The 27,865-nt window shown below is 38.8% G+C and overlaps 2 protein-coding genes across 7 annotated transcripts in view; one reads left to right on the forward strand and one right to left on the reverse strand.

The window, feature by feature from the left end:
* DLG2 (discs large MAGUK scaffold protein 2) overlaps positions 1–19,016 on the reverse strand; it is a 2,308,738-nt gene extending 2,289,722 nt beyond the window's left edge. The window contains exons 1-4 of the mRNA XM_081536923.1: positions 18,804–19,016; positions 14,435–14,523; positions 10,250–10,358; positions 9,588–9,633 (exon numbers count right to left, since the gene is read on the reverse strand). The gene's annotated coding sequence lies outside the window, so the exon portion shown is untranslated. The remainder of the gene's footprint in view (positions 1–9,587; positions 9,634–10,249; positions 10,359–14,434; positions 14,524–18,803) is intronic.
* On the forward strand, positions 18,000–27,304 carry TMEM126A (transmembrane protein 126A). 6 transcript variants are annotated; one of them, XM_081536927.1, is made up of 5 exons: positions 18,000–18,675; positions 21,743–21,841; positions 25,130–25,323; positions 26,397–26,511; positions 27,072–27,304. In XM_081536927.1, the coding sequence occupies exons 1-5, from the start codon at positions 18,656–18,658 to the stop codon at positions 27,262–27,264; spliced, it is 621 nt and encodes a 206-aa protein (XP_081393053.1). In that variant the 5' UTR covers positions 18,000–18,655; the 3' UTR covers positions 27,265–27,304. The 6 variants fall into 6 exon arrangements, with proteins under 6 accessions (XP_081393053.1, XP_081393058.1, XP_081393056.1 ...); XM_081536932.1 differs by having other exon boundaries at positions 18,116–18,675; positions 21,708–21,841; XM_081536930.1 differs by lacking the exon at positions 18,000–18,675 and adding an exon at positions 19,035–20,056 and having other exon boundaries at positions 21,708–21,841.
* The last annotated feature ends 561 nt before the right edge of the window (positions 27,305–27,865 follow it).

Raw genomic sequence — 27,865 nt, forward strand, 5'->3', positions numbered from 1 at the left:
TCCAGCGGATGTTGGCAATTTGATCTCTGGTTCCTCTGCCTTTTCTAAAACCAGCTTGAACATCTGGAAGTTCACGGTTCATGTACTGCTGAAGCCTGGCTTGGAGAATTTTGAGCATTACTTTACTAGCATGTGAGATGAGTGCAATTGTGCGGTAGTTTGAGCATTCTTTGGCACTGCCTTTCTTTGGGATTGGAATGAAAACTGACCTCTTCCAGTCCTGTGGCCACTGCTGAGTTTTCCAGATTTGCTGGTATATTGAGTGCAGCACTTTCACAGCGTCATCTTTGGGGATTTGAAGTAGCTCAACTGGAATTCCATCACCTCCACTAGCTTTGTTTGTAGTGATGCTTTCTAAGGCCCACTTGACTTCACATTCCAGGATGTCTGGCTCTAGGTGAGTGATCACACCATCGTGATTATCTGGGTCATGAAGATCTTTTTTGTACAGTTCTTCTGTGTATTCTTGCCACCTCTTCTTAATATCATCTGCTTCTGTTAGGTCCATACTATTTCTGTCCTTTATCGAGCCCATCTTTGCATGAAATATTCCCTTGTTATCTCTAATTTTCTTGAAGAGATCTCTAGTCTTTCCCATTCTGTTGTTTTCCTCTATTTCTTTGCATTGATCACTGAGGAAGGCTTTCTTATCTCTCCTTGATATTCTTTGGAACTCTGCAGTCAGATGGGAGTATCTTTCCTTTTCTCCTTTGCTTTTTGCTTCTCTTCTTTCCCCAGCTATGTGTAAGGCCTCCTCAGGCAACCATTTTGCTTTATTGCATTTCTTTTCCCTGGGGATGGTCTTGATCCCTGTCTCCTGTAAAATGTCACGAACCTCTGTCCATAGTTCATCAGGCACTCTATCAGATCTAGTCCCTTAAATCTATTTGTCACTTCCACTGTATAATCATAAGGGATTTGATTTAGGTCATACCTGAATGGACTAGTGGTTTTCCCTACTTTCTTCAATTTAAGTCTGAATTTGGCAATAAGGAGTTCATGATCTGAGCCACAATCAGCTCCCGGTCTTGTTTTTGCTGACTGTATAGAGCTTCTCCATCTTTGGCTGCAAAGAATATAATCAATCTGATTTCGGTGTTGACCATCTGGTGATGTCCACGTGTAGAGTCTTCTCTTGTGTTGTTGGAAGAGGGTGTTTGCTATGACCAGTGCATTCTCTTGGCAAAACTCTATTAGCCTTTGCCCTGCTTCATTCTGTACTCCAAGGCCAAATTTGCCTGTTACGCCAGGTGTTTCCTGACTTCCTACTTTTGCATTCCAGTCCCCTATAATGAAAAGGACATCTTTTTTGGGTATTAGTTCTAAAAGGTCTTGTAGGTCTTCATAGAATCGTTCAACTTCAGCTTCTTCAGCATTACTGGTCGGGGCATAGACTTGGATTACCATGATATTGAATGGTTTGCCTTGGAAACAAACAGAGATCATTCTGTCGTTTCTGGGATTGCATCCAAGTACTGCCTTTCGGACTCTTTTGTTGACCATGATGGCTACTCCATTTCTTCTAAGGGAGTCCTGCCCACAGTAGTAGATATAATGGTCATCTGAGTTAAATTCACCCATTCCTGTCCATCTTAGTTTGCTGACTCCTAGAATGTTGACGTTCCCTCTTGCCATCTCCTGTTTGACCACTTCCAATTTGCCTTGATTCATGGACCTAACATTCCAGGTTCCTATGCAATATTGCTCTTTACAGCATCAGACGTTGCTTCTATCACCAGTCTCATCCACAGCTGGGTATTGTTTTTGCTTTGGCTCCATCTGGAGCCAAAGTGGCTGTAAGAGGCCATAAACGGGAATTAAGGAAATCTTGATCTGAGCCTGATCCCAAAGGTAAAACTAGGTGAACCACAGTGAAGAAAGGCAGCAAGTCTCTAGAGGCAAGATAGTTCAGAGGTGTGAAGTACAGCCTGGAGCTCCCTTCTGAAAGTTCAGATCCTGGCCTTACTATGCACCAATGGGATGACTTTGAATAAGCTATCTTACCTCTCTGCACCTCAGTTTCCTCATCTGTAAAATGAGAAATAAAGACTACTTACCTCATAGTGTTGTCAGGACTAAATGAGTTAATATATGTAAATCAAAATTGTGGCCAACTCATAAGATGTTACTGACATTACTGGTGTTACTACTGCCATTATCACACATCAACTAATACAGTCCTTTCCCTAGCCTGTAGTTCTCAGTTTACCATTTTTCTAGGAAATATTAGAAAGAAGCACAGCAAAGAAAATTTATAACTTTCATTTGAATACATATTCATTTATTCGGCTAATATTAAGACGTAGTGTATGAGAAACATTGTATACCACATGTTGGGCAATTTACCTAAACTTTCTGACTGCTTTGCAGTAAGGTTATCAAAATGGAACCACACCATACCTGGCCTATAGAAGGTGCTCAATAAATGTGTTTACATTTGTCTGTTTTCCCTGAGTCACATAACAATGACCAAGATATGGTCCCAACTATAACCTCTTACCTTCTCTCTTGGATTTTCCCCCTCCATTTCCTCCAACTGCCTTATTAGCCATGTGATTATCCTGTTTTGTGTTTACTGTATCACATTGTATTGCTTGCAGTGTATTGTATAATATTGATTTTCTTCCTGCTTTTGAACAATTATATTGGCATGTATAAACTATTGAGCATTTTAATTTCCAAGCTTAAGCAGCAATCTAATAATGAGGAAATTATATTCTACAGATGTGGCTGAATTTCATAGAACCTGTTCACTTACCTTCCTAGGCCTCATTAAAAAAAAAGGAAAATTGTTCCAAATATACATAACACATATTCCTCTACTTTCAACATCTTATCCTCTTCAAAGTCATACTATCATTAATAAGTATGAATAATTGAATCTTGGTAGCCCTGAATACCACCAGCTTCACTAAAGTAACAAGGCCCCCTAAAAGCCTCCCCAAGATTACACATAGCAGAAGAGTAGCGAACTTAAAAGACATAACAATAGCAACTTCAAAATAAAACTGAAAAAAACTAGCATAGTATTAGTGAGTAGACTTAATATATCTATAACTGAAGACAAAGAAGCGATAAAAAAAATGTTTGAAATAGTAATGGCCAAAACTTTCCCAATTTGATAAAATCTATAAAACCACAGATCAATGATTTCCAGATCAAAATGGTGCCACAACAGGCCCCTAAACTCATCTCCCCCCATAAACACACTGAATCTATAACTACACAGAGAGCAAATCCCTCTGAAAGAAATCCAGTGGCCAACAAACACATGAAAAGATGTTCAACATCACTAATTATTACAGAAATGCAAATCAAAACTACAATGAGGTATCAGGTCACACCAGTCTGAACGGCCGTTATCAAAAAATCTACAAACAATAAATGCTGTAGAGGGTGTGAAGAAAAGGGAACCCTCTTACATTGTTAATGGGAATGTAAGTTGGTACACCCACTATGGAGAACAGTATGGAGATTCCTCAAAAAACTAAAACTAGAACTAGCATATGACCCAGCAATCCCACTCTGGGCATACCCCCAGGGAAAAGCATAATTTGGGAAGATACATGCACCCCAATATGCACTGCAGTACAGTTCACAACAGCCAGGACACAGAAGCAGCCAAAATGTCCATCAGCAGAGGAGTGGATAAAGGCAATGCTGTACACAGATACAATGGAATATTATGCAGTCATAAAGAGAAACTGTGCAATTTGCAGAGAACCTGAGTAGACCTAGAGACTGACACACACAGTGAAGTAAGTTAGAAAGAGAAAACCAAATATCGTCTATTAATGCTTATATGAGGAATCTAGACACATGGTAGAGATGAACTTATCTGGCAAGCAGAAATAGAGACAAAGATGTAGAGAACAAGTGTATGGATACCAAGGTGGCAAGAGGCGGTGGGATGAATTGGGAGACCGGGATTGACATATATACACTACTGTGTATAAAACAGGTAACCAATGAGAACCTGCTGTACAGCACAGAGAACTCTACTCAGTGCTCTATAGTGACCTAAATGGGAAGGAAATCTAAAAAAAAGGGGATATATGTATACATATAACTGATTCACGAGCAGAAACTAACACAACATTGCAAAGCAACTACAGCCAATAAAAATTAATTAAAAAAAAGAAATCTAGAAAACTAGCTGAGCAACTCCTACATATTAGGCAAACAAGAAAATGTACACAACAAAATATGTAGGAAAGGCTGAGAAACAGTCTTGCCATAAGCCCCACTGCCAACTGAATGACACACTATCGGGGGAAACTTGAAAATCCCAGTTCCTTCCTGAGGAGAGAAGGATTTGGACCCAACACCTAGTGTCCCAACATTTGAATTCCACCTGAAAGGACTTGTAAAATGACTAAACCTGTTTAATTTTCCCATTATTCATCTGTAAAATGGGAGTCATATTTATGTCTTGAGGGAATTGTAAGGATTAATTAAACCTCAATGTCCATTGACAGAAGAATGGGTAAAGAAGAGGTGGTACATACATACAATGGACTACTACTCAGCCATAAAAAGAATGAAATAATGTCATTGCAGCAACATGGATGGACCTAGAGATTATCATACTAAGTGAAGTCAGACAAAGACAAATATGTGATATCACTTATACATGGAATTTAAAATATGACATAAATGAACTTATCTATGAAACATACTCACAGACAGACGATAAACTGGTGGGTGCCAAAGATCTGGAGTTGTGGGGAGGGAAAAATTGAGAGTTTGGGATTAGCAGATGCAAACTATTAAATACAGAATGGATAAATAACATGGTCCTACAGAAGAGCACAGGAAACTATATTCAATATCCTGTGCTAAATCATAATGGAAAAGAATATGAAAAAGAATTTAGAAGGCAAAGTGGTTGTCTAAGGAGGCTTTACTAATAGCTGAGAAAAGAAGAGAAGCAAAAGGCAAGGAGAAAGGGAAAGATATACCCAACTGAATGTGGAGTTTCAGAGAATAGCAAGGAGAGATAAGAAAGCCTTCTTAAGTGAACAATGCAAAGAAATAGAGGACTAGAGATATCTTCAAGAAAATTAGAGATATCAAGGGAACATTTCAGGCAAGGATGGGCACGATAAAGGACAGAAATGGCAAGGACCTAACAGAAGCAGAAGAGATTAAGAAGAGGTGGCAAGAATACACAGAAGAACTATACAAAAAAGATTTTAATGACCTGGATAACCACAACAGTGTGGTCACTCACCTAGAGCCAGAGTTCCTGGAATGTGAAGTGAAGTGGGCCTTAGGAAGCATTACTACCAAAAAGCTACTGGAGGTGATGGAATTCCAGCTGAACTATTTCAAATCCTAAAAGATGATGCTGTAAAAGTGCTACATTCAATATGCCAGCAAATCTGGAAAACTTAGCAGTGACCACAGGACTGGAAAAGGTCAGTTTTCACTCCAATCCCAAAGAAGCAAAATGTCAAAGAATGTTCAAACTACCATGCAATTGCACTCATTTCACATGGTAGCAAGGTAATGCTCAAAATCCTTCAAGCTAGGCTTCAACAGTATGTGAACCGAGAGCTTCTGGATGTACAAACTGGGTTTAGAAAAGGCAGAGGAACCAGAGATCAAATATCCAACATTCACTTGATCATAGAGAAAGAAAGGGAATTCCAGAAAAACATCTACTTCTGCTTCATTGACTATGCTAAAGACCTTGACTGCGTGGATCACAACAAACTGTGGAAAATTCTTAAAGAGATGGGAATACCAGACCACCTTACCTGTCTCCTAAGAAACCTGTATGCAGGTCAAGAAGCAACAGTTAGGACTGGACATGGAACAACAGACTGATTCAAAATTGGGAAAGGAGTACATCAAGGCTGTATATTGTCACCCTGCTTATTTAACTTCTATGCAGAGTACACCATGTGAAATGCTGGGCTGGATTCCACAAGCTGGAATCAAAATTGCTGGGAGAAATATCGACAATCTCAGATATGCAGATGATACCACTCTAACGGCAAAAAGTAAAGAGGAACTAAAGAGCCTCTTGATGAGGGTGAAAGAGTAGAGTGAAAAAGTTTGCTGAAACTCAACATTCAAAACACTAAGATCACGGCATCTGGTCCTAACACTTCATGGCAAATAGATGGGGGAAAAGTGGGAATGGTGATAAGGTTTATTTTTTTGGACTCTAAAATCACTGCAGATGGTGACTGCAGCCATGAAATTAAAAGATGCTTGCTCCTTGGAAGGAAAGCTATGACAAACCTAGACAGTGTATCAAAAAGCAGAGACATCACTTTGCTGACAAAGGTTCTTAATAGTCAAAGCTATGGTTTTTCAAGTAGTCATGTACACATGTGAGAGTTGGACTATAACGAAGGCTGAGCACTGAAGAACTGATGCTGTCGAATTGTGGTGTTGGATAAGACTTGCGAGTCCCTTGGACTGCAAAAAGATCAAACCAGGCACTTCTAAATGAAATCAACGCTAAGTATTCATTGGAAGGACTGATGCTAAAGCTAAAGCCCCAATTTGGCCACCTGATGCGAAGAGATGACTCACAGGAAAAGACCCTCATCCTGGGGAAGATTGAAGGCAGGAGGAGAAGAGGGTGACAGAGAATGAGATGGTTGGATGGCATCACTGACTCAATGGACATGAGTTTGAGCAAACCCTGGCAGAAAGTGAAGGACAGGGAAGCCTGGCATGCTGCAGCCCGTGGGGTCACAAAGAGTCAGACATGACTTAGCAACTGTACAACAATATATATAAATCAACTAAACATGAATAAAATGAGCTTTTTAAAAAAGATCCTGCACCCCAGGTGAGCACTAAGCCAACTGTCTCAAAGTTGGCAGGAAAATTCACTGCACTTTCTCTTGCCAGAACCCTTACTGCCCATACAGTGTGGTACCATTAGGAGGAAAACCTCAATTTGCATACTCTCCCTGGTGAGGGAAACAAGTAGAATTTATGTCCATCACTCTGACTTTTAAGGAGGCTGCCTGAGGGACCATTCTCCATCTCACTTGAATCCAAGTACTGACAGAAATGAAGGGGCCAGATTAGGGATACCTAAGAACTCAACCATCAGTGTGCACCAGTTTCCATTACCAGACAGACTAGGTAGAGATCCAAAACTGCAGCTTACTACAGCACCAAAGAGGCCACAGTATCAAAGAGACCCTCCATCAGGAGCTTTCAAGAAGAATTAGCAAACCTCTTAAAGCACAGAGAGTATCTAGCCCCAGAAAATATTTGAGTGGCCTCCAGAATCACTAGCCAGGCTAAGTGGAAAAAGTTCTCCCTATACAATTGCAAATTGAAAAATCCAGGAGTGATGCCTGCTTCTCCACATGCTCAAGTCCCAATAAAAAGTAACAAGCCATATAAAGAAACAAGAAAAAAGGCACATTTAAAGGAACAAATTAAATCTCCAGAAACTAACCCTAATGAAACAAACAGCAATGTATTAATTAGCAAAAAAATAAAAATTGTTACAAGGATGCTAGATGAATTAAGAGAGAACAGGGACACCTAACTGAAATCAAGAAATTATGCAACGAACAAAATGAGAAAATCAATAAAGGAAGGAAACTATGAAGAAGAACCATACAGAAATTCTAGAACTTAAGAATGCTGTACAATATCTAGATTGAAAAATTCACTAAAGGGACTCAAAAGCAAAGGCAAGAAATCAGAAGAAATCATCAGTGAACTTGAAGACACAACCTTCAAAAGTATTTTTTTTGGGGGGGAGTATAGCTCAGGGGTATAGCATTTGACTGCAAAAGTTGTTTGGGGGTTGCGGGGGGGGTTTGTGGAGGAGAAAAGAAAAAAGAAAAGAATGATGAAAAATGAAGAGAGCCTAAAGCACTCTGGGGTCATCATCAAATGGAACCATATATGCATCATGTGAATCCCAGCAGGAGAAGAAAGAAAGAAGAAATAATGGTCAAAATCTTACCAAATCTGAGGAGAGAAGTGGACATACAAATTCAAGATATTCAAGAAACTCCAGTTAGGAAAAATCTAAAGGGATTTGCAATGAGACATGTTGCTGAAAGAGAAAATCAAGAAGACATGACCACTGGTTGACCAGAGAGCTGGATTAGGGCAAAACGGCTTCTCTTCCACTCTCTGTCCTTAAAATGCACGTTCTACCCTTGAAAATACAGCCTTGAGACAGCAGTGTTGTTGAGACCATCCAGATAGTATATATGACTGAACCCAATTAAGGCCACTCTGTAAACTTAGAGATTCTGACAGGTGTGTGGAGATCGACTCACCTTGCAGCCGCCCAAGATAAGCCCTGTATGTAAATTCCCTTGCTTAATAAAACTGTCACCTACCAAGATGAAGTGGTCTGCTTCATTCATCAGTCTCTCCTTGCCCTCCTTGCGTGGGGGCCAGTTTGCAAATCTACAGACATTATAATCAAATTGTCAAAAGTCACAGGCAAAGAATCTTAAAAGCAGACAGGGAAAAACAACTTGTTATGTACAAAGGAGCTACTAATAGATTCTAAGCAGAATTCTCAGTGGAAACTCTGTAGGCTGGAAAGGAGTAAGATGATACATTTAAAGTACTGAAAGAAAAAAATGCCAACCAAGAATACTATGACTTGGAAAATTGTTCTTCAAACAAAGGAGAAATAATTTCCTACAAAAACCAAAGTTGAGGGCATTCCTTACCACTAGACCCACCCTACAAAATGCTGAAGGGAATCCTTCCAGTTAAAGCAAAAGGACTATAAGCAACAACACAAAACCACACACAAGTATACAACTCCCTGGTAAAGGTAAGTATTCTGTAGTGCGATAATGTATATGTATAAATCACTTTACAATCTAATATAGAATTTAAGATACAAAAGCATAAAAATTGTTGTAAATTTATGTTAATGGTATGCAATATAAAAGAAGTAACTGTATCGTCAATAACATATATAAGCGTACCTCATTTTATTGTTTTATTGTGCTTTGTAGATACTTTGTTTTGTACAAATTGAAGATTTGTAGCAACCCAGTCTGACACAATTTTTCCAACAGTATTTGCTCTCTTCATGTCTTTCTGTCACAGTTTAGTAATTCTTGCAATATTTCAAACCCTTCACCTGAAAAAGACTATAATCCACTGAAGACTAAGATGATGGTTAGCATTTTTCAGCAATAAGGTCTTTTTAAGACATGTACATCGTTTTTAAAGACATAATACTGCTGCTGCTGCTAAGTTGCTTCAGTCGTGTCCGACTCTGTGCTACCCCATAGGCGGCAGCCCACCAGGCTCTGCTGTCCCTGGGATTCTCCAGGCAAGAACACTGGAGTGGGTTGCCAGTTCCTTCTCCAACGCATGAAAGTGAAAAGTGAAAGTGAAGTCACTCAGTCGTGTCCAACTCTTAGCGACCCCATGGACTGCAGCCTACCAGGCTCCTTCGTCCATGGGATTTTCCAGCCAAGAGTACCGGAGTGGGGTGCCATTACCTTCTTTGAGACATAAAACTATTGCACACTTAATAGACTATATACAGTGTAAATGTAACTTTAATATGCACTGGTAAACCAAACAATTTGTATGATTTGCTTTACTGTGATACTTGCTTTATTAAGGTGGTCTGGAACCAAAGTCACAATCTCCAAGGTGTGCCTGTAATGAGAAAGGCAGAGATATAAAGAAGAAGAGATTTTACAGGAAACTGAAGTCAGTATCAGTTTAAAATAGATTGTTATAATTTTAAGATGTTTCATGTCATTGCAGTGGTAATCACAAAGAAAATATCTATATAATTTACACAAAGGAAAATGAGAAGAGAATCAAAATATAAAACATTCTCAAGACAGATAACATGTTAAACTACAAAACAAGCTTTTACACAATTAAGAAGACTGAAATTATATAAAGTATCTCCTCTGGCTACGACGAAATGAAACTAGAAATAAATAGTAGAAGAAAAATAGGAAAACCACAAATATATAGAAATTAAATGCTGTACTCTTTTTTTCAAGTTTATTATTCAATATATATATGTACTTTACTCAAATATATTCTGACCCATATATTATACTAAATTAAATTTAAATCTGTTTCTTTAATAGGTATAACTAAAATCCCTCAAATTTCAATCCAAATATATTCACTTTGTTTAGTATAAACCAAATCCCTTTTACTGTGCTTGAACCAATTCACGTCACCACCAGTAGAGGCAAAGCACCATGGACCCTCCTGCGTGTCCTTGCTGAGCATATCCAACCGCAAGACTTACCTCTCCTCTGACGCTCCACCCTTTCTATGGCAAGTTACACAGAAGTCACATTCACCACAGCTGACAAAAACAGTCTTCCATTTTTTTCCCTCTTCGCACACAGAAACTCCTATTTATTTATATTTTAAGGTAAAAGACAAAGTTTTAATCATGTATTTACATTTTGGTTTCTTTTTTCATTACAACAAAATTGATAGTATCATTATTATCATACTAAGTAAAGTCAGAAACAGAAAGACAAATATCATATGATATCACTTCTATGTGGAATCTAAAAAGAGATACAAATGAACTTATTTACAAAACAGAAATAGACTCACAGACATAGAAAACAAACTTATGGTTACCAAAGAGGGAAAAAGGGGAGGAATAAATTAGGAATTTGGGATTAACAGATACACACTACTATATATAAGACAGACAGACAATGAAGACCTATGGCAGAGCACAAGGAGTCATATTCAATATCTTGCAATAAACTATAGTAGAAAAGTATCTGAAAAAGAGCATATATGCATTTATTATATATGTATAACTGAATCACTTTGCTGTACACCTGAAACATTGTAAACTATATTTCAGCTAAAAAACTGTTTAAAAAAGACATAAGTGACATACAGCATCATATTAGTTTCAGGCACACAACATGATTTAATACATGTATATATTTCAAAATGATTACCACAATAAGTCTAGGTAACCTCCATCACTACATACATATATAATTTTTTTTTCTATGAATGGGAACTTTTAAGATTTACTCTCTTACCAATGTCACTTCCAGGTATATAGCTCAATAGACTTCAGAGCAAGATGCTGAAGAGATATTTACACACCAATATCCATCACAACATTATTCACAACAACCAAGTGAAGCAACCCAAACATCCACCAAAAGATGAATGGATAAAGAAACTGTGGTGTAGTGACTTCCCTGGTGGCCAAGTACTCTGTGCTCCCAATGTAGGGGGTCCAGGGGCGATCCCTGTACAGGGACATATTGTTGTCATTCAGTCACTAAGTCATGTCCAACTTTTTGCAACCTCATGGACTGCAGCAAGCCAGGCTTCCCTGTCCTTCACTGTCTCCCAGAGTTTGCTCAAATTCACATCCATTGAGTCGGTGATGCTATGATTCCACATACCACAACTAAGCCCATGAGTAGCAACTAAGGAAGCCCACACACCACAACAAAGAACCTATATGCAGCAACAAAGACCCAACACAGTCAAAATAAATAATTTTTAAAAAGATATTGTGGTATATGTATACATACACACACATATATTCATAAACTATAATACTGAAAGTGAAGTTAAAGTTTTAGTCGCTCAGTTGTGCTGACTCTTTGTGACCCCATGGACTGTAGCCTGCCAGGCTCCTCTGTCCATGGGATTTCCCAGGAAAGAATATTGGAGTGGGTTGCCATTTCCTTCTCTAGGAGATCTTCCCAACCCAGGGACTGAACCTAGATCTTTCACATTGCAGGCAGATTCTTTACTGTCTGAACCACCAGGGAAGCCCCAAACTGTAGTATTATTCACTCTTTAAAAAAGACAGGAATCCTGTCACATGCTATAAAATGGATAAAACTCAGGGACACTGTCCTAAATAAAATACATCAGTCACAAAAGGACAAATAATGTATGATTCCACTAACAGAAAGTATATAAAGTAGTCAAACTCATAGAAGCAGAAAGATGTTTACCAAGGGCTGAGGGGAGTGAAGAGAAGTAATTAGCATCTAGTGGGTACAGAGTTTCAGGGCTGCAAAATGAAAAAGTTCTAGAGATCTATTGCTTAACAATGTGAACATACTTCACACTACTAAACTATACACTTTAAGGTGGTTAACATGGTAAATTTAGTGATATGGTTCTTTACCACAATTTTTAAAACTAGAGCCAAATACTATTTAGACTTGCAAAATATGAAAGATTTCATCACCAAAAGATTTGCTTTCTAAGATAATACTTTGGATAGAATGATACCAGATGTAAATGAATCTATAAAAAAAAGAAAAAGAAAAACACTAGAGATGAAAAATATGTGGATAAATATAAATTTTCTTAGTTTTAAAAAGTTATTTCACTGACAAATCACTACCGACATCAAAAAATGGTTATGTGGTGTGTAGTTTATAGCATGTATGAAAGCAAACGAATGACAACAATAACACAAAGACTGAGAAGAAATGAAAGTATACCGTGGTAACATTCTCACTTATAAAGTGGTATAATATCACTTGAAGATCAGTTCAGTTCAGTCACTCAGTCATGTCTGACTCTTAACAACCCCATGGACTACAGCACGACAGGCCTCCCTGTCCATCACCAACTCCTGGAGTTTACTCAAACTCATGTCCATTGAGTCAGTGATGCCATCCAACCATCTCATCCTCTGTCATCCCCTTCTCCAGCCTTCCGTCTTTCCCAGCATCAGGGTCTTCTCCAATGAGTCAGTTCTTCACATCAAGTGGCCAAAGTACTGGAGTTTCAGCTTCAGCATCAGTCCTTGAACACCCAGGACTGATCTCCTTTAGGATGGACTAGTTGGATCTCCTTGCTGTTCAAGGGGACTCTCAAGAGTCTTCTCCAACACCACAGTTCAAAAGCATCAATTCTTTGGTGCTCAGCTTTCTTTATAGTCCAACTCTCACATTCATACATGACTACTGGAAAAACCATAGCTTTGACTAGACGGACCTTTGTCAGCAAAGTAATGTCTCTGCTTTTTAATATTTTAATATACTGTCTACGTTGGTCATAGCTTTTCTTCCAAGGAGCAAATGTCTTTTAATTTCATGGCTGCAGTCACCATCTTCAGTCATTTTGGAGCCCCAAAAAACCAAGTCTCTCACAATTTCAATTGTTTCCCCATCTATTTGCCACGAAGTGATGGGACCGGATGCCATGATCTTCGTTTCTTGAATGTTGAGTTTTAAGTCAACTTTTTCACTCTCCTCTTTCACTTTCATCATGAGGCTCTTCATCAAGTTCCTCTTCACTTTCTGCCACGAGGGTGGTGTTACATGCGTAACTGAGGTTATTCATATTTCCCCTAGCAATCTTGATTCCAGCTTGTGCTTCATTCAGCCTGGCATTTCTCATGATGTACTCTGCATAGAAATTAAATAAGCAGGGTGACAATATACAGCCTTGATGTACTCCTTTCCCAATTTGGAACCAGCCTGTTGTTCCATGTTAGTTCTAACTGTTGCTTCTTGACGTGCATAAAGATTTTTCAGGAGGCAGATAAGATAGAATGTGACAAGTTAAAGTTGCTGTTGTGAGTTGAATTGTGACCCCCATCCAAATACATTTTCAAGTTCTAATCCCTAGTACCTGTGAATATATCCTTATTTGGAATTAGCATCTCTGCAGATTTAAGTTAAAATGAGGTATATGGGATTAGGGTGAATGCTTAACCAATGGTGTCCTTATACGATAAGAGAAATTTGGGTACACAGACACACACAGAGGGAAAGGCCACAGTAAGTCATAAAGACACAAGGAGAACCACCATATGAAAATAAAAGCAGAGATTGCAGCAATACTTCTACAGGTGAAGAGATACTAAGCATTGCTAGAAACCACCAGAAGCTAGGAAGGAAGCATAGAACAGACTGTCCTTCAGCACTTCCAGAAGGAACTAATCTGGCTAATACACTGATTTCACACTTCTAGCCTCCAAAATAGTGAATGAATAAATTTGTTATTTTAAGCCACAAAGCTTGTGATACTTTCCTGGTAGCCTGTGTAAACTAACAGAGAGGTAGACAGTATATACTAAAACAACTGTTACCATTTTCTAAAAGAATTATACCTAATAGGTCAACGAAGAAATAAAATAGAATTTAAAAATATTCACTTCAAAAAATAAAGGCAGAAGAAAGGGAAGGAGAATATAGAACATATGAAACAAATAGAAAACAAATATTAACAGCAAGATGATAGATTTAAGACCCTAGAATATAAAAATCACTTTAAATATAAATGGCTTAGACACCTTCTTCATTAAAAGTCAGAAATTGTCAATTTTGATTTTTAAAAAACAATATCTAATTATATACTACCTATAAGAAGCCTACATTAAGCATAAAAACACCAACAGATTAATAGTGAAACAATAGGAAAAGCTATGTCATGTTAACACTAATCAAAAGAAAGTTATTGGAGGGACTACCTGTGAGTCCAGTGGTTAGACTCCATGCTTCCAGAACAGGGGGCATAGGGTTCAATCCCTGGTCGTGGAACTAAGAACCTGCATGCCACCTGGTGTGAACAAAAAAACAAGAAAGAAAAGTTATTGGAGTGGCTATGTTAATATTAAATAAAGTGCAAAGCAAAGCATATTATCAATTATTAAGAAGGTTATTTCATAATGATACAGAGATAAATGTTTATTCATATAATAATGAAGCTTCAAAATACATGAAGCAAGAGCTGACAGAAATGAAAGGAGAAACAGAACAATTCCCGTAATAGAGATTTTAATAACCTTCTCTCAATAATTGACAGAACAAGTTGGTTGAAATTCAGAAAGAATAAAGAATTCTTCGCTATCAATCAACTTATGGTATTGATGTTTTTGAAAATTTGGCACAGCAGCAGCATATACATTCTTTTTAATCACACATGAAACATTTACACAGATGGATCAGAATCTGGGCTATAAATACCAATAAATTTAAAAGGATCAAGTCATACAAAGTATATTCTCTGACCACAGTGGAATAGAATTAGAAATCAATAACAGAAAGGTATTGAACCATTAGGAAAGTAACACACTTCCAAGAAACTCACAGGTCAAAGAAAATAGCAGAGAGAATTTAGAAAGTCAGTTCAGTTCAGTTCAGTCGCTCAGTCGTGTCCGACTCTCTGCGACCCCATGAATTGCAGCACGCCAGGCCTCTCTGTCCATCACCAACTCCCGGAGTCTACCCAAACCCATGTTCATCGAGTCGGTGATGCCATCCAACCATCTCATCCTCTGTCGTCCCCTTCTCCTCCCGCCCCCAATCCTACCCAGCATTAGGGTCTTTTCCAATGAGTCAACCCTTCGCATGAGGTGGCCAAAGTATTGGAGCTTCAGCTTCAACATCAGACCTTCCAATGAACACCCAGGATTGATCTCTTTTAGGATGGATTGATTGGATCTCCTTGCAGTCCAAGAAACTCTCAAGAGTCTTCTCCAACACCACAGTTCAAAAGCATCAATTCTGCGGTGCTCAGCTTTCTTCACCGTCCAACTCTCACATCCATACATGACCACTGGCAAAACCATAGTCTTGACTAGACGGACTTTTGTTGGCAAAGTAATGTCTCTGCTTTTAAACATGCTATCTAGGTTGGCCATAACCTTCCTTCCAAGTAGTAAGCGTCTTCTAACTTCATGGCTGCAGTCACCATCAGCAGTGATTCTGGAGCCCAAAAAAGTAAAGTCTGACACTGTTTCCACTGTTTCCCCATCCATTTCCTATGGAGTGATGGGACCAAATGCCATGATCTTAGTTTTCTGAACGTTGAGCTTTAAGCCAACTTTTTCACTCTCCTCCTTCACTTTCATCAAGAGGCTCTTTAGTTCTTCTTCACTTTCTGCCATAAGGGTGGTGTCATCCGCATATCTGAGGTTATTGATGTTTCTCCCGGCAATCTCGATTCCAGCTTGTGTTTCTTCCAGCCCAGCGTTTCTCATGATGTACTCTGCATATAAGATAAATAAGCAGGGTGACGATATACAGCCTTGACGTACACCTTTTCCTATTTGGAACCAGTCTGTTGTTCCATGTCCAGTTCTAACTGTTGCTTCCTGACCTGCATACAGGTTTCTCAAGAGACAGGTCAGATGATCTGGTATTCCAATCTCTTTCAGAATTTTCCACAGTTTATTGTGATCCACACAGTCAAAGGCTTTGGCAGAGTCAATAAAGCAGAAATACATGTTTTTCTGGAAATCTCTTGCTTTTTTGATGATCCAGCGGATATTGGCAATTTGATCTCTGGTTCCTCTGCCTTTTCTAAAACCAGCTTGAACATCTGGAAGTTCACAGTTCACGTATTGCCGAAGCCTGGCTTGGAGAATTTTGAGCATTACTTTACTAGCATGTGAGATGAGTGCAATTGTGCGGTAGTTTGAGCATTCTTTGGCATTGCCTTTCTTTGGGATTGGAACGAAGACTGACCTCTTCCAGTCCTGTGGCCACTGCTGAGTTTTCCAAATTTGCTGGCATATCGAGTGCAGCACTTTCACAGCATCACCTTTGAGGATTTGAAATAGCTCAACTGGAATTCCATCACCTCCACCAGCTTTGTTCGTAGTGATGCTTTCTAAGGCCCACTTGACTTCACATTCCAGGATGTCTGGCTCTAGGTGAGTGATCACACCATCGTGATTATCTGTGTCGTGAAGATCTTTTTTGTACAGTTCTTCTGTGTATTCTTGCCACCTCTTCTTAATATCTTCTGCTTCTGTTAGGTCCATACCATTTCTGTCCTTTATCGAGCCTATCTTTGCGTGAAATGTTCCCTTGGTATCTCTAATTTTCTTGAAGAGGTCTCTAGTCTTTCCCAATCTGTTGTTTTCCTCTATTTGTTTGCACTGATCGCTGAGGAAGGCTTTCTTATCTCTCCTTGCTATTCTTTGGAACTCTGCATTCAGATGAGAATATCTTTCCTTTTCTCCTTTGCTTTTCGCTTCTCTTCTCTTCCCAGCTATCTGTAAGGCCTCCTCAGACAGCCATTTTGCTTTTTTGCATTTCTTTTCCATGGGGATTTTCTTGATCCCTGTCTCCTGTACAATGTCACGAACCTCTGTCCATAGTTCATCAGGCATTCTGTCTATCAGGTCTAGTCCCTTAAATCTATTTGTCACGTCCACTGAATACTCATAAGGGATTTGATCTAGATTTAGAAAGTATTTAGAACTAAACTAAAAGAGTGAACAGTGTTTCAAAATCTGTTGTTGTTGTTGTTTAGTCGCTAAGCTGTCTCCAACTCTTTTGGCGCCTCATGGACTGTAACCTGCCAGGCTCCTCTGTCCACGGGATTTCCCAGGCAAGAATACTGGAGTGAGTTGCCATTTCCTTCTCCAAGGAATCTTCCCAATCCTAGGATCAAACCCGTGTCTCCTGCATTAGAAGGCAGATTCTTTACCACTGAGCCACGACGGAATTAAAGTAGTACTTGGAGGGAAATTCATAGCATTAAACTCACATATGGAGTAGAAAAAGATTTCACACCAATGATCTCAGATTCCTCCTCAAGAAATTACAAAAAGAGGACCAACTTAAATCTCAGGTAGGAATAAGGAATAAATATAGAACAGAGCAGAATACAATCAAAATGAAAACAGAAAAAAGCAAAACAAACAAATCAATTAAATATGAAACTAGTTGAGAAGATTAAAAAAAACTACAAATTACTAGCCCAATTGATCAGACATAAAAAAGAGAAGACACAATGACCAAAAATAAGAAAGAAATGTGGCCTCACTACAGATTTTAGAGAAAAATAAAAGAAAAACTATGAACAATTTAAGACAATAAATCTCAGATGAATTTGACATTTCATCCTGTCTTGAAAGAACAGTTCTTTAATAAAATCTCAACGTACAAAATTGCTTTTATTATTCTGTAATGGCTTGCTTCAGATATTGTACAGCACGCACACTTATTAACTTCAAATTAGCTTCAAACCACTGAAAATGACATTGGAATAAGAGTATAGAAAGTTAGGGGGGAAACGCGCGCGCGCGCGCGCGCACACACACACACACAGTCTGGTTTTCCCAAACTTTCTCATTTACCTCAGAAACTTTCCAGCTGGGATGCACACCCACTTTCCACCTCCAAATACGAGGGCCTGTTTCTATTTTCTGGTTCACTGACAAGCGAGTTTGACGGTAGATAAAGCCCTCTCAGCGAAGGGGGTGGGGAGAGGTCTTCTGCTCACGTCTCCTATGAAGTTCCCACCCACCCCCCCTTATCGTGAATACCACTTTATCCTTAGATAAAGCTCAATTATTTTCCCAACAACTTCGGCAACAGCTTTAACAGGATCCTCGCAGCTTTACAAAATAACCAATGAGACTGTTTCCCCTCCTGCTTTTTAACAGAGGAAAGTGCCCCCCTCCTGCTTGGTAAGTGAGGAAACAGGATGCGAGGAGTTGGGAAACAGAGGCCTTCGGAGGTTTGGTCCAAGACTTTCGTCCTCAATTGTTCTGACTGATGGAGCCACAAGACTCCTTTGCTCTACTAGTTTTTCTTTCGCCTCATTCACCTAATCCTCCTTTCATAAACAATACAGAGAAAACAAGCTCCTGCTGCTCTTCAGGCATTCAGATTATGGTGGCATCATCAACCAAACCGCACCAGGAGCTCAAGATCCAAGGTAGAACGGAAAATCGATGGAGCAAAGAAATCTCAGGTACTTTTAAACTTCGTTTTAACCGACGATCTATCTCGTATGCCGAGGGCTGTGTAATTATATATATATATCCCTCGTGTCAGTACACGACGTGTAAACTATTGGCCAGGAAATTTTAAGTAACGTACCCAAGGTAAGAGTTTCAACGAATAGGACGGTTTCAGGTCACTCAGTTTTCATACTGAAATCTCACAACTTCCGCAGTCAGTATCCTGAGAGGTGGAGACCGGTTGTAACCGGTACACTCCTGGGTACCCAAACCTCCGGCCTCTGAGGCGCAGCGCCGCCCACTTGCGGGAAGGCCGAGCGCAACCTCGGCCCCGGAAACCCAGTCCGCCGCCGGCTCCGACCCGGCTCCCGCCGGTCACGTGGCGCTCAAAATGGCCGCGCCCGGGCGACTCGAGCGGATCGTGGCGTGAGCCCTCGCGGGGCCGGAGGAGACCCGCGGAGGCCGCGGCTGCTGGGAGGAGCGCGTAAGGTACCGGCGCTCGGGAAGAGGGGCGCCGGCGGGGGCTGAGAGATGCGCAGCGGGCTGACGCGCTGTTCTGCCGCAGCGTGGAAATAAGCTCCCAGGACTGAGTCACAGCGAGAGGAGAGGAGTCGGTTCCATCGGCCCGACCGTCCCTACACTTTCCACCCTAGAAGAAAAGATCTTATATTGAAATTAAGCCTCTGGCGGCGGGGGCGGGAGAGGGGAAGAGGTTGGAAACCTGTGCTTGAACTTAATCCCAGGTTTACTGCCAATTTACCCGGTGACCTTGGCCTGATTTAATTTTCATCGGCCCCACTTTCCTCATTGTCTCGGGAGCTATCTTAGATAACTAATGCAAAAGGCTTTTGAAATGTTTGTAATACTTAAACGTGGCATTCATTGTCTTAGGTGTGGATATATTATTAATAACCAGGATACACTGACCTACTGCGGACCAAATTAAGGGTGACTTTTAATAGCCACACTTTAGAAATGGCTATCTCACAGCAGGAACCTCAGCAGTATGCAGAGCATAGAACAGAAAACTAGTGATAGCATTAGGCGGGACTTTTTGGTGAAACATTTCAGACATATACACTGTACACTTTGTATATACTGAATTTGTTTTTATATCTTTCCACCACCCCGCCAACATAAAATTATTCAGCGTTCCTGTAGGTCACAGATCCTATCATGTTATTGTAACCAAGGCCCTCAAAAAGTTTGAGTCTAGGAAACCGAGACATAAATTTCCAAGCCTGCGCTGTACAACCTGAACTTTGTTTAGTTGCTACATTGTGTAGCCTGCCAGGCTCCTCTGTTCGTGAGATTTCCAGGCAAGAATATTAGAGTGAGTTGCCACTTCCTCCTCCAGAGGATCTTCTCCACCCGTATCTCCTGCCTTAGCAGGTGGGTTCTTAACCACTGAGCCATCAGCGAAGCCGTAACTTGAAGGATATCAAATTAAGTGCACTCAACATTTCCCAACGCAGCTAATGGCTACCCAGTAAAATTTGTTAAGTGTTATAAATTAATCTTCTAGCAAATAAATAGTGAACCAAGAAAATTACTTAATAATGTAGTACATTCTTTCTGAACTTTTGCTTTGCTTAACTCTGCTGCCTTGAAATGTAATGAGCTAAATCTAATGAACTAAATCTTCAGGCTAAAATTCATCATTCACCTATTCCCTTACTCTCTTACTCACTTCAACTAGTGCCTAAGTCAACAAACTACCTGCCTGTGGACCAAAGGAAGGTTCTTGTTTTGTTTCTTTGCAGCCAGCCAGAATGAGTTTTTAAAGTTTTAAAAGTTTTTTTTATTGTTGTTTTGTTTTTCTAAGTATGCAACGGAGACCATTATGTGACCCACAAAGCCTAAAATATATACTATCCGGCCCTTTAGAGAAGTTTGCTGACCTCTGCTCTAGGGTAGAGGTGAAATTGCTAGTGTCTTCTACCTACTAAATAACAAATTCTTCTCCAAAGTGGTTGTAGTGAAAGTCGCTCAGTCGTGTCCGACTCTCTGCAACCCCCTGGACTGAAGCCTGCCAGGCTCCTCTGTCCATGGAATTCTCCAGGCCAGAATACTGGAGTAAGCAGCCTTTCCCTTCTCCACAAGGTCTTCCCAACCCAGCTACCCAACTCAGGTCTCCCACATTACAGGCGGATTCTTCACCAGCTAAGCCACAAGGGAAGCCCCAGGGAAGCCCGGTTGTACCCAAATTGGATACAATTTATGCTTCCACCAGCATATGAGTTTCTGTTACCCCACATTCTTACCAGTAATTGAAATTTAATTTCTATTTCCCTGATTATAGTGGTTAAGCATATTTCATATTTATTGGCTGTTTGGCTTTCCTCTGTTACAATTTCAAATTCAGGAGAATTCCCTGGTGGCTCAGTGGTAAAGAATCTGCCTGGGAGGCAGGAACCATGGGAGACACATGAACGACACAGGTTCAACCCCTGGGTCGGGAAGATCCCTGGGAGGAGGAAATAGCAACCCACTCCAGTCTTCTTGCCTGGAGAATCCCTTGGACAGAAGAGCCTGGCGGGCTACAGGCCATGGGATTGCAAAGAGAAGTGCCTGTTAACACCTTTTGTCAATTTTTCTATTGAGTTGGTTGCCTTTTTCTTACTGATTTCTAGTACTTTACATATTCTGAGTGCCAACAATGACTCCTTTGTCAGTGATAGTGCAAACATTTTCTCTACCACTGGCTTATCTTTATGGTATCTATGAATGAGTTCATTTTAACTGGTTAATACTAGTTTAAAATTAACTTTATATATTTTATGGTTAGTGCTTTTTGCAAATTTATGACATTGTTAAGGGTCACAAAAATGTTCTGTGTTTTCTGAAAGTTTCATGTGTTGTCGTCCATGTTCTGGTTTCTGTTTCACATAGAATTGTGGAGGTTTGGAGGAAGAGGTGGTTATGCTAATCAGTTTCATAATCAAATTGATGATTATGAGATGAAGCTATGGCTAATTTTTTTGAACTAAATATTTATAGTCTTCAGAAGGCTTTTATAAGCCCTTTTGCTGTTTTCCTATAGATACACATTATTGAAAAATGACATTTTAATTTAAGGCTCAAGATGGAAAATCATGAACCAGATGGTACTATCATCAAGGAGAACTTAACTGATATCATAGCCAGAAAAATTAACCAACTCCCAGAAGCAGAAAGGTAAGATACCTTCTTACTTTAAAAAATTGTATCAGGTGGATTTTCATCATTGATTCATCTCAATTTAGTTTGACTATAAACAACATACACTATCAAAAAGAAATTGAGATTTTTCTTGCATTGATGAGAGAGATTAGCCATTTTACTTGAAGTCAAGGCTAAATTCGTTCCTTTGGACATCTAATAGTTCTCAGTTGTTCCATTTGGCTTAGAGTAGAGACAAATATATGTATTTATGGACTTAATAACAAAATTTTAGATTTTAAAACTGTCTTCTTTCTCAATTCATTACCACTCTTACCACACTCAATTCATTACTACACTTACCAGTCTGATAGTGCCATGTAACACACATAGCTAGACAAGAAATTTCAGAGAAATGGGATCATGGCTAAAAGATCATTAAGGTATTATTAATTTATATAGGAAACATGCTGATCTTTGAAGACAACACTGAATGAACTGCAGTCCCTACAAAATGTTCTTAGATCTCCTTTGGAGGCAGCCACTCTAACATTCCATTTAAACTGAAAATCGGAGAAGGAATGGCATATGCATATGCACAGGCAACAGCAAAGAGTCTGTCATATTTGAGGAACCAGTGTTACTAAATTATAAGGGAAGTGGGCATAAGGTTGAAGAAAGAGAGTTTTGAGCAGGGAATGACCCAGCTAACATTTCCAAAGAACATTCCAGTTGTTTTCTGGAAAACAGATTTCAGGTAGGAGAGAAAAGGAAGTAAGACCACCAGTAGGAAAACTGGCATAGTAATCCCAGTGAGTGGTGATGGCAGTTTGAAGTGAAAAAAAGGATGGATTTGAAATACATTTTGGAAGTATAATCTTACCGTCTTGCACAAATTCCAGTCTTGCTGACACCAGCTAAACAAGGGAGAACCTATAAACCCACGGGCAGTAATAAGGACTTGGTGAGATTTTTTTAAGCTGTATATCCAACTCTCCTCCCCTCCACCACACAAGACATACACAGTTACTATTTTCCAGAGGTAAAACAGAAAACCTTTTTAAGCAAATAAAAGATGTGTACCCATGTTTCCAGGCCAGTAAGGAAGGGAAAGCCACGAAGCCACAAAGAAGGGTAGATGTGACAGCCTTGAAGAGAAGGAAGTAGGATGTGCTATTGGGACATTCACCAAATTAGAATAAGCAATGGGGAAGTGAGATAGAACTGCAAAGCAAGCTTTAGTTTGGAAGTAAACTCTTTTCAGTCCCTGGCACCTAAGCAGGGCAGATGGCAGCACCTCCATCTTTCCCTTGTTGCCTATTTTTCCTGTTTCTATTTTATGTATCCTAGTTCTGTTTGAATCCTTATTTCTTATATTATCAGTTGTTTAGTCGATAAGTCACATCCAATTTTTTCAACCCCATAGACTGTAACTTCCCAGGCTCCTCTGTCCATGGGATTTCCCAGGCATGGGTTTGTTACTTGAAAAGTTCTTAAAAGTGTATTAAGCTTGAATATCAAACACTTCACTTTCTAATCTACAAAATAATTTCATGAAACAAATTTCATTGCCACTTGTTATTTCTGATCTTATATTTCATTTGTTCATGTATCTAGTTATTTTTTATCTTTCCAAAAAAATCTTGAGTTCACCTTTCTAATTTGTATAGGCACTTTTTGGGAACAGTGACCAGCTGTGGATCTGCTAGATAACAATTTTCTATTGAATTATTAACTAAACAATGTGACTTTAAGCCACAGGAAATTAAAATCTGATCGGGAGACAGCAAACTTTACTATTCAGATTCCAGTTACACTCCTTGATATATTTAGGGACTTATTTATGTAATTTTTAATATTTAACATTAATATATCAACATATTATAATGTATATAATAATATATATATGGGCAAGTTATTTACCTTAGTATTTGTTCCCATGACTAAAACTGAAGATAATATGTATTTCACAGTATTATTATGAAAATAACAGTATTTTAGAGGAAATGCTTAAGTTTCCCACTCCCTTAGCTCCTACAAAAATATACAGGTATTTTCATATTCATGTTTTATGAATGTTTTCATATTCATATTCATATTTTGTTGTTACTGTTTGGTAGTTCTCCAGGCCCTCATCACAAATATTGTCTTATGTACCCTAAGTTTCTAAACTGCCTCGTTTGTACTGCCATTACTGTTTTAGTACACTTCTGTTCGATTTCAAGTTTATGTATCTTTCAGTCTCCAGTAATAAACTATGAAAACACTGAAGGTAGATAATTTTTGTACCTTCATAGCCAAGTGTGCTATATGCAGTAAGGTGCTCGGTGACTAAATGCCAAGTACCATTATGATTACAAAGTGACCAGTAAGAGAAGTAATATCTTATACAATGTAGAAAGCTCAATTAGGAATTCCTAGAAAAGCTGTCCTAAGATTGTTAACCATAGTAGTTAGAGGGGGTGTTGTATGGTTAGTCTGGCTAATTAAGAGTAATAAGAAAACTGAGAGACTGATGCCTGTGTTACAGGTGGCAAGGCAGGTAGTAAAAAAGTTAAACGGTAGGCTGAAGAGTCTGAATTGGAGTATTTCGATGTTCAGCAGTTTTAGGGTTATTTTTCCCCCTGAAACTAAAGAATGGATAGAACGTGCACTTTAAAACTTACACATACCATGCTTAAAAACCAGTTTTACCATTTACTATCCCAAAACATTTTTATTTCAATGAGTTCTTGTGAAGTGCCTAGCATAGAGGATCCCTTAAATGTTAGTACTGTTCCACCCGCCCCAACCCTGACTCTAATGCTTCAAGGAAGATTAATAGGAAACATCAATTCCACCTTATTGAATCCCTTGTGTGTGTCAGGTGCTGTTGAAACCAAGATACTTGTATCTTTGTAGCCACAGTCTTCAAGTTGTTTACAGACTAGTTGGGAAGGCTGACATGTAAATCTATGATAAGACAGTACTGGTTTATAATGTGTTGTGCTACAGAAGTACTGAGCATTGCAGGAGCCTCGAGTTCAGAGGCTCTTCCCTGCTATATAGGGGTCCCGGGGCAGGGGGAATTTCCATACCAATACCCTTTGCAAAATCACAAAACAAATTGTACCACTGCATCCTTAATGTGTTGGCCAAATTCAGAACCTTTTAGAATAAAAATCTCTATGTAAAACAATGATTTTATGTTTGTTTTACAGAGCTGTAAGATATAAATATGATCCTAAAATCCTGATTAAGTTCTGTAACATATGCCAGAATTGTTCTTGGAGAGCTTACATACACAATAGAGCAAAAAGTTACCGTTTTTTCTCACCCATTCAGGAATCTGCTTGAAAATGGATCAACGTATGTTGGACTTAATGCTGCTCTCTGTGGCCTAATAGCAAATAGTCTTTTTCGACGTATCTTACATGTGACACAGGCTCGTATAGCTGCTGGTTTACCAATGGCAGTGATCCCATTTTTGACAGCAAATGTATCTTACAAAGGTTTTGTAAGTTTACCTTTGAATACAGGTAAGCTCTATTTCACTATCACCAGTGAGTTCACTTTGTACCTTGTTAATCCTTCAAGTAGCTTTATGATTTAAGGTAGTCACAGCGTACATCTGTCAGATGTGGATGGATAAGACTGAACCTTGCTAGCCTCTGTAAAGCTGCAATTAATTCATATTAGTTTGGTCTACCAAACAAGTAAAATAGATACATACGCAGTAATGCTAAATACTTAGCTTTATCTAACTTATCTTTCCCACAGTGCTTAGTAAGAAATACTTGGAAACTTTTTTAAAAATGTTGACTGCCTTAACGTTATAGTTTCTTAAAGGGAAAAAAAATTTTGTGGGAACCTTTATGTAGTAAATCAAAAAGCACCAAGTGTGTGTTATGTACAGTAGTTATCAAATACATGGAGACTTGTTTCCCTTTGGACAGTTCACAATATTTGCTGAGTGCTCCAAGTACAGCTAAATCATTAAAGGATTTATGATTTCAAAAAAAAAAAAATCACAGGTGGTAGTAGGGAAGGAGGCAGTCCATTTAAATTCTCTTAAGTGCTACTTCAGATTTGTTTAAATTGGATGAGCATTTTGTTTGAATCCCCAAGATCATTGTGGAAAGAATTTTGATATGCAGGGAAACAATGACGTGAACAGAATGAGTGAAAACAGAAGTTAACTTTCTAGCACCATGTACTAATTTGAAAATGAATAATTTTATAAAAATAAAACCAGACTATATAATGTAAAAATGCGAGATGAATTAAATTGTTAAAACAGATTTCCCACGGGTTTAAAAAAGTTTCTTAAAGACAAAAATACTAGCTCAGGTTTGCTAATACAAGTGCAGAAAACTAGAGGCAGTGCAAACTATTATATTCAAATAGAAAATAAATTAGGGAGTTTTCCCTAAAATGGTTTTATCAGTTACTCATTTTAATTATCCATATGTATACCTTTTAACATGCCTTGTAGAAATGCATTTGCTGTATTACTGCTTGAAAATTGCCTATCTGTGATACATATAAGGGGACCTTGAGTTCTTGAAGTGTTTGCTTGAATATCCATCTGCAGAACTCATTTGTTTCCTAGGTGATCTGCATTGTGAAACCTGCACCATAACACGGGGTGGACTGGTTGGTCTTGTTTTCGGTGGCCTGTACCCTGTTTTCTTGGCTATCCCTGTGAATGGTGGCCTAGCAGCTAGGTAGGATTATTTTCCATAATTATTGAAAAACTTAAGTACACTCTATTTAGGGAATGTTACCTGTTTGATTTGAAAGCATTAATGAGACTTGTTTTTTCCAAGCCATCAAAGAATACTTGTCAAGAATTTGAAAACACTTCTGGAAATTTATCACACTAACCTCTTGGGGGTGAGGTTCTGGTTCGAAACATGAAGCTGCAAACAGTACTAATGTGACTAGTGTGAAAGCTATATTATATGCATAATGTTAAGAGTTTGTGTACTTCTTCTAAAAGAAAATTCCATCAGAAAATGTGTAGCTATAAGCCAAAATAACTCAGTTATTCTCTGATGAACTCTTGTACCAAACAACCTATGAGCTTTCAGAGGTAAAATGGGAAAAAAAAAAAAAAGACAAAAGGCCAGTTTTTAGGACTAACAGACGTGGAAGAGAATGCTATTACCTTAATCTTTACCCTAAGCTCGTTTTAAGACTTCCGGAATTAATATATGTTGTACATAAATTTGTCACTTAATGTTAACTATCTTTTCTAGTAAACTGTCTCAATGTTTTCTTACAGGTACAATTCAGCCCTGCTACCGGAGAAAGGAAACATCTTAAATTACTGGATTAGGATTTCTAAGCCTGTCTTTAGAAAGATGTTATTTCCCATTTTGCTCCAGACTGGGTTTGCTGCATACCTCGGGTCTAGACAATATAAACTACTTGTAAAGGCTCTTCAGTTACCAGAACCTGGCCTAGAAACTGAGTGATTGTTAAGCAAATCTGTACACAAAAATAAAACTATAAAAATAACCTACATCTAATTATGAATAAACAGACTTGTACATAAGGTACAATTCTGGGATCTACAGTATTCAACACTGTCCACTTAGATAAAAACCTAACTTCCTTGTTTTCCCAAAGCTTTCTCCCCCATTCACTTGCTCTACGCCTTTATTTTAAGCACTTTGGTTTGTAACACAGGAAAAAACCATACAGCAGTTTTCATTAAAAACAAAGAATCCAAACAGGAATGAAAATGGGGGATAGGGGGTGGAGAGGTATCAACACACTACAGAAATGTTATTCATTTTCTTAATTCACTGTTTTCCATAGGTATTATTCATAGACTCTTAGAACATATTTAAAAACATTCCTGGGACTTCTCTAGCAGTCTAGTGGTTAAGACGCCACACTTCAAACCCTGGTCAGCTAAAAACAACTCATTCCTCACAGTGATCAATTCCAATATTCTTGCCAGATTATTCAGGCTTAGATCGAGCTGTCCTAATGATAGGCTTCCCTGGTAGTTCAGTGTTAAAGCACCTAACATCAAGCCCTGAAAGAGTAGCCATGTTCTTCCTATTGTTT

The sequence above is a fragment of the Giraffa tippelskirchi genome, chromosome 10 (genome assembly GCF_054371585.1).
Source record: "Giraffa tippelskirchi isolate mGirTip1 chromosome 10, T2T-mGirTip1v1.2.pri, whole genome shotgun sequence".
In the NCBI taxonomy this organism is placed as follows: Eukaryota; Metazoa; Chordata; class Mammalia; order Artiodactyla; family Giraffidae; genus Giraffa; species Giraffa tippelskirchi.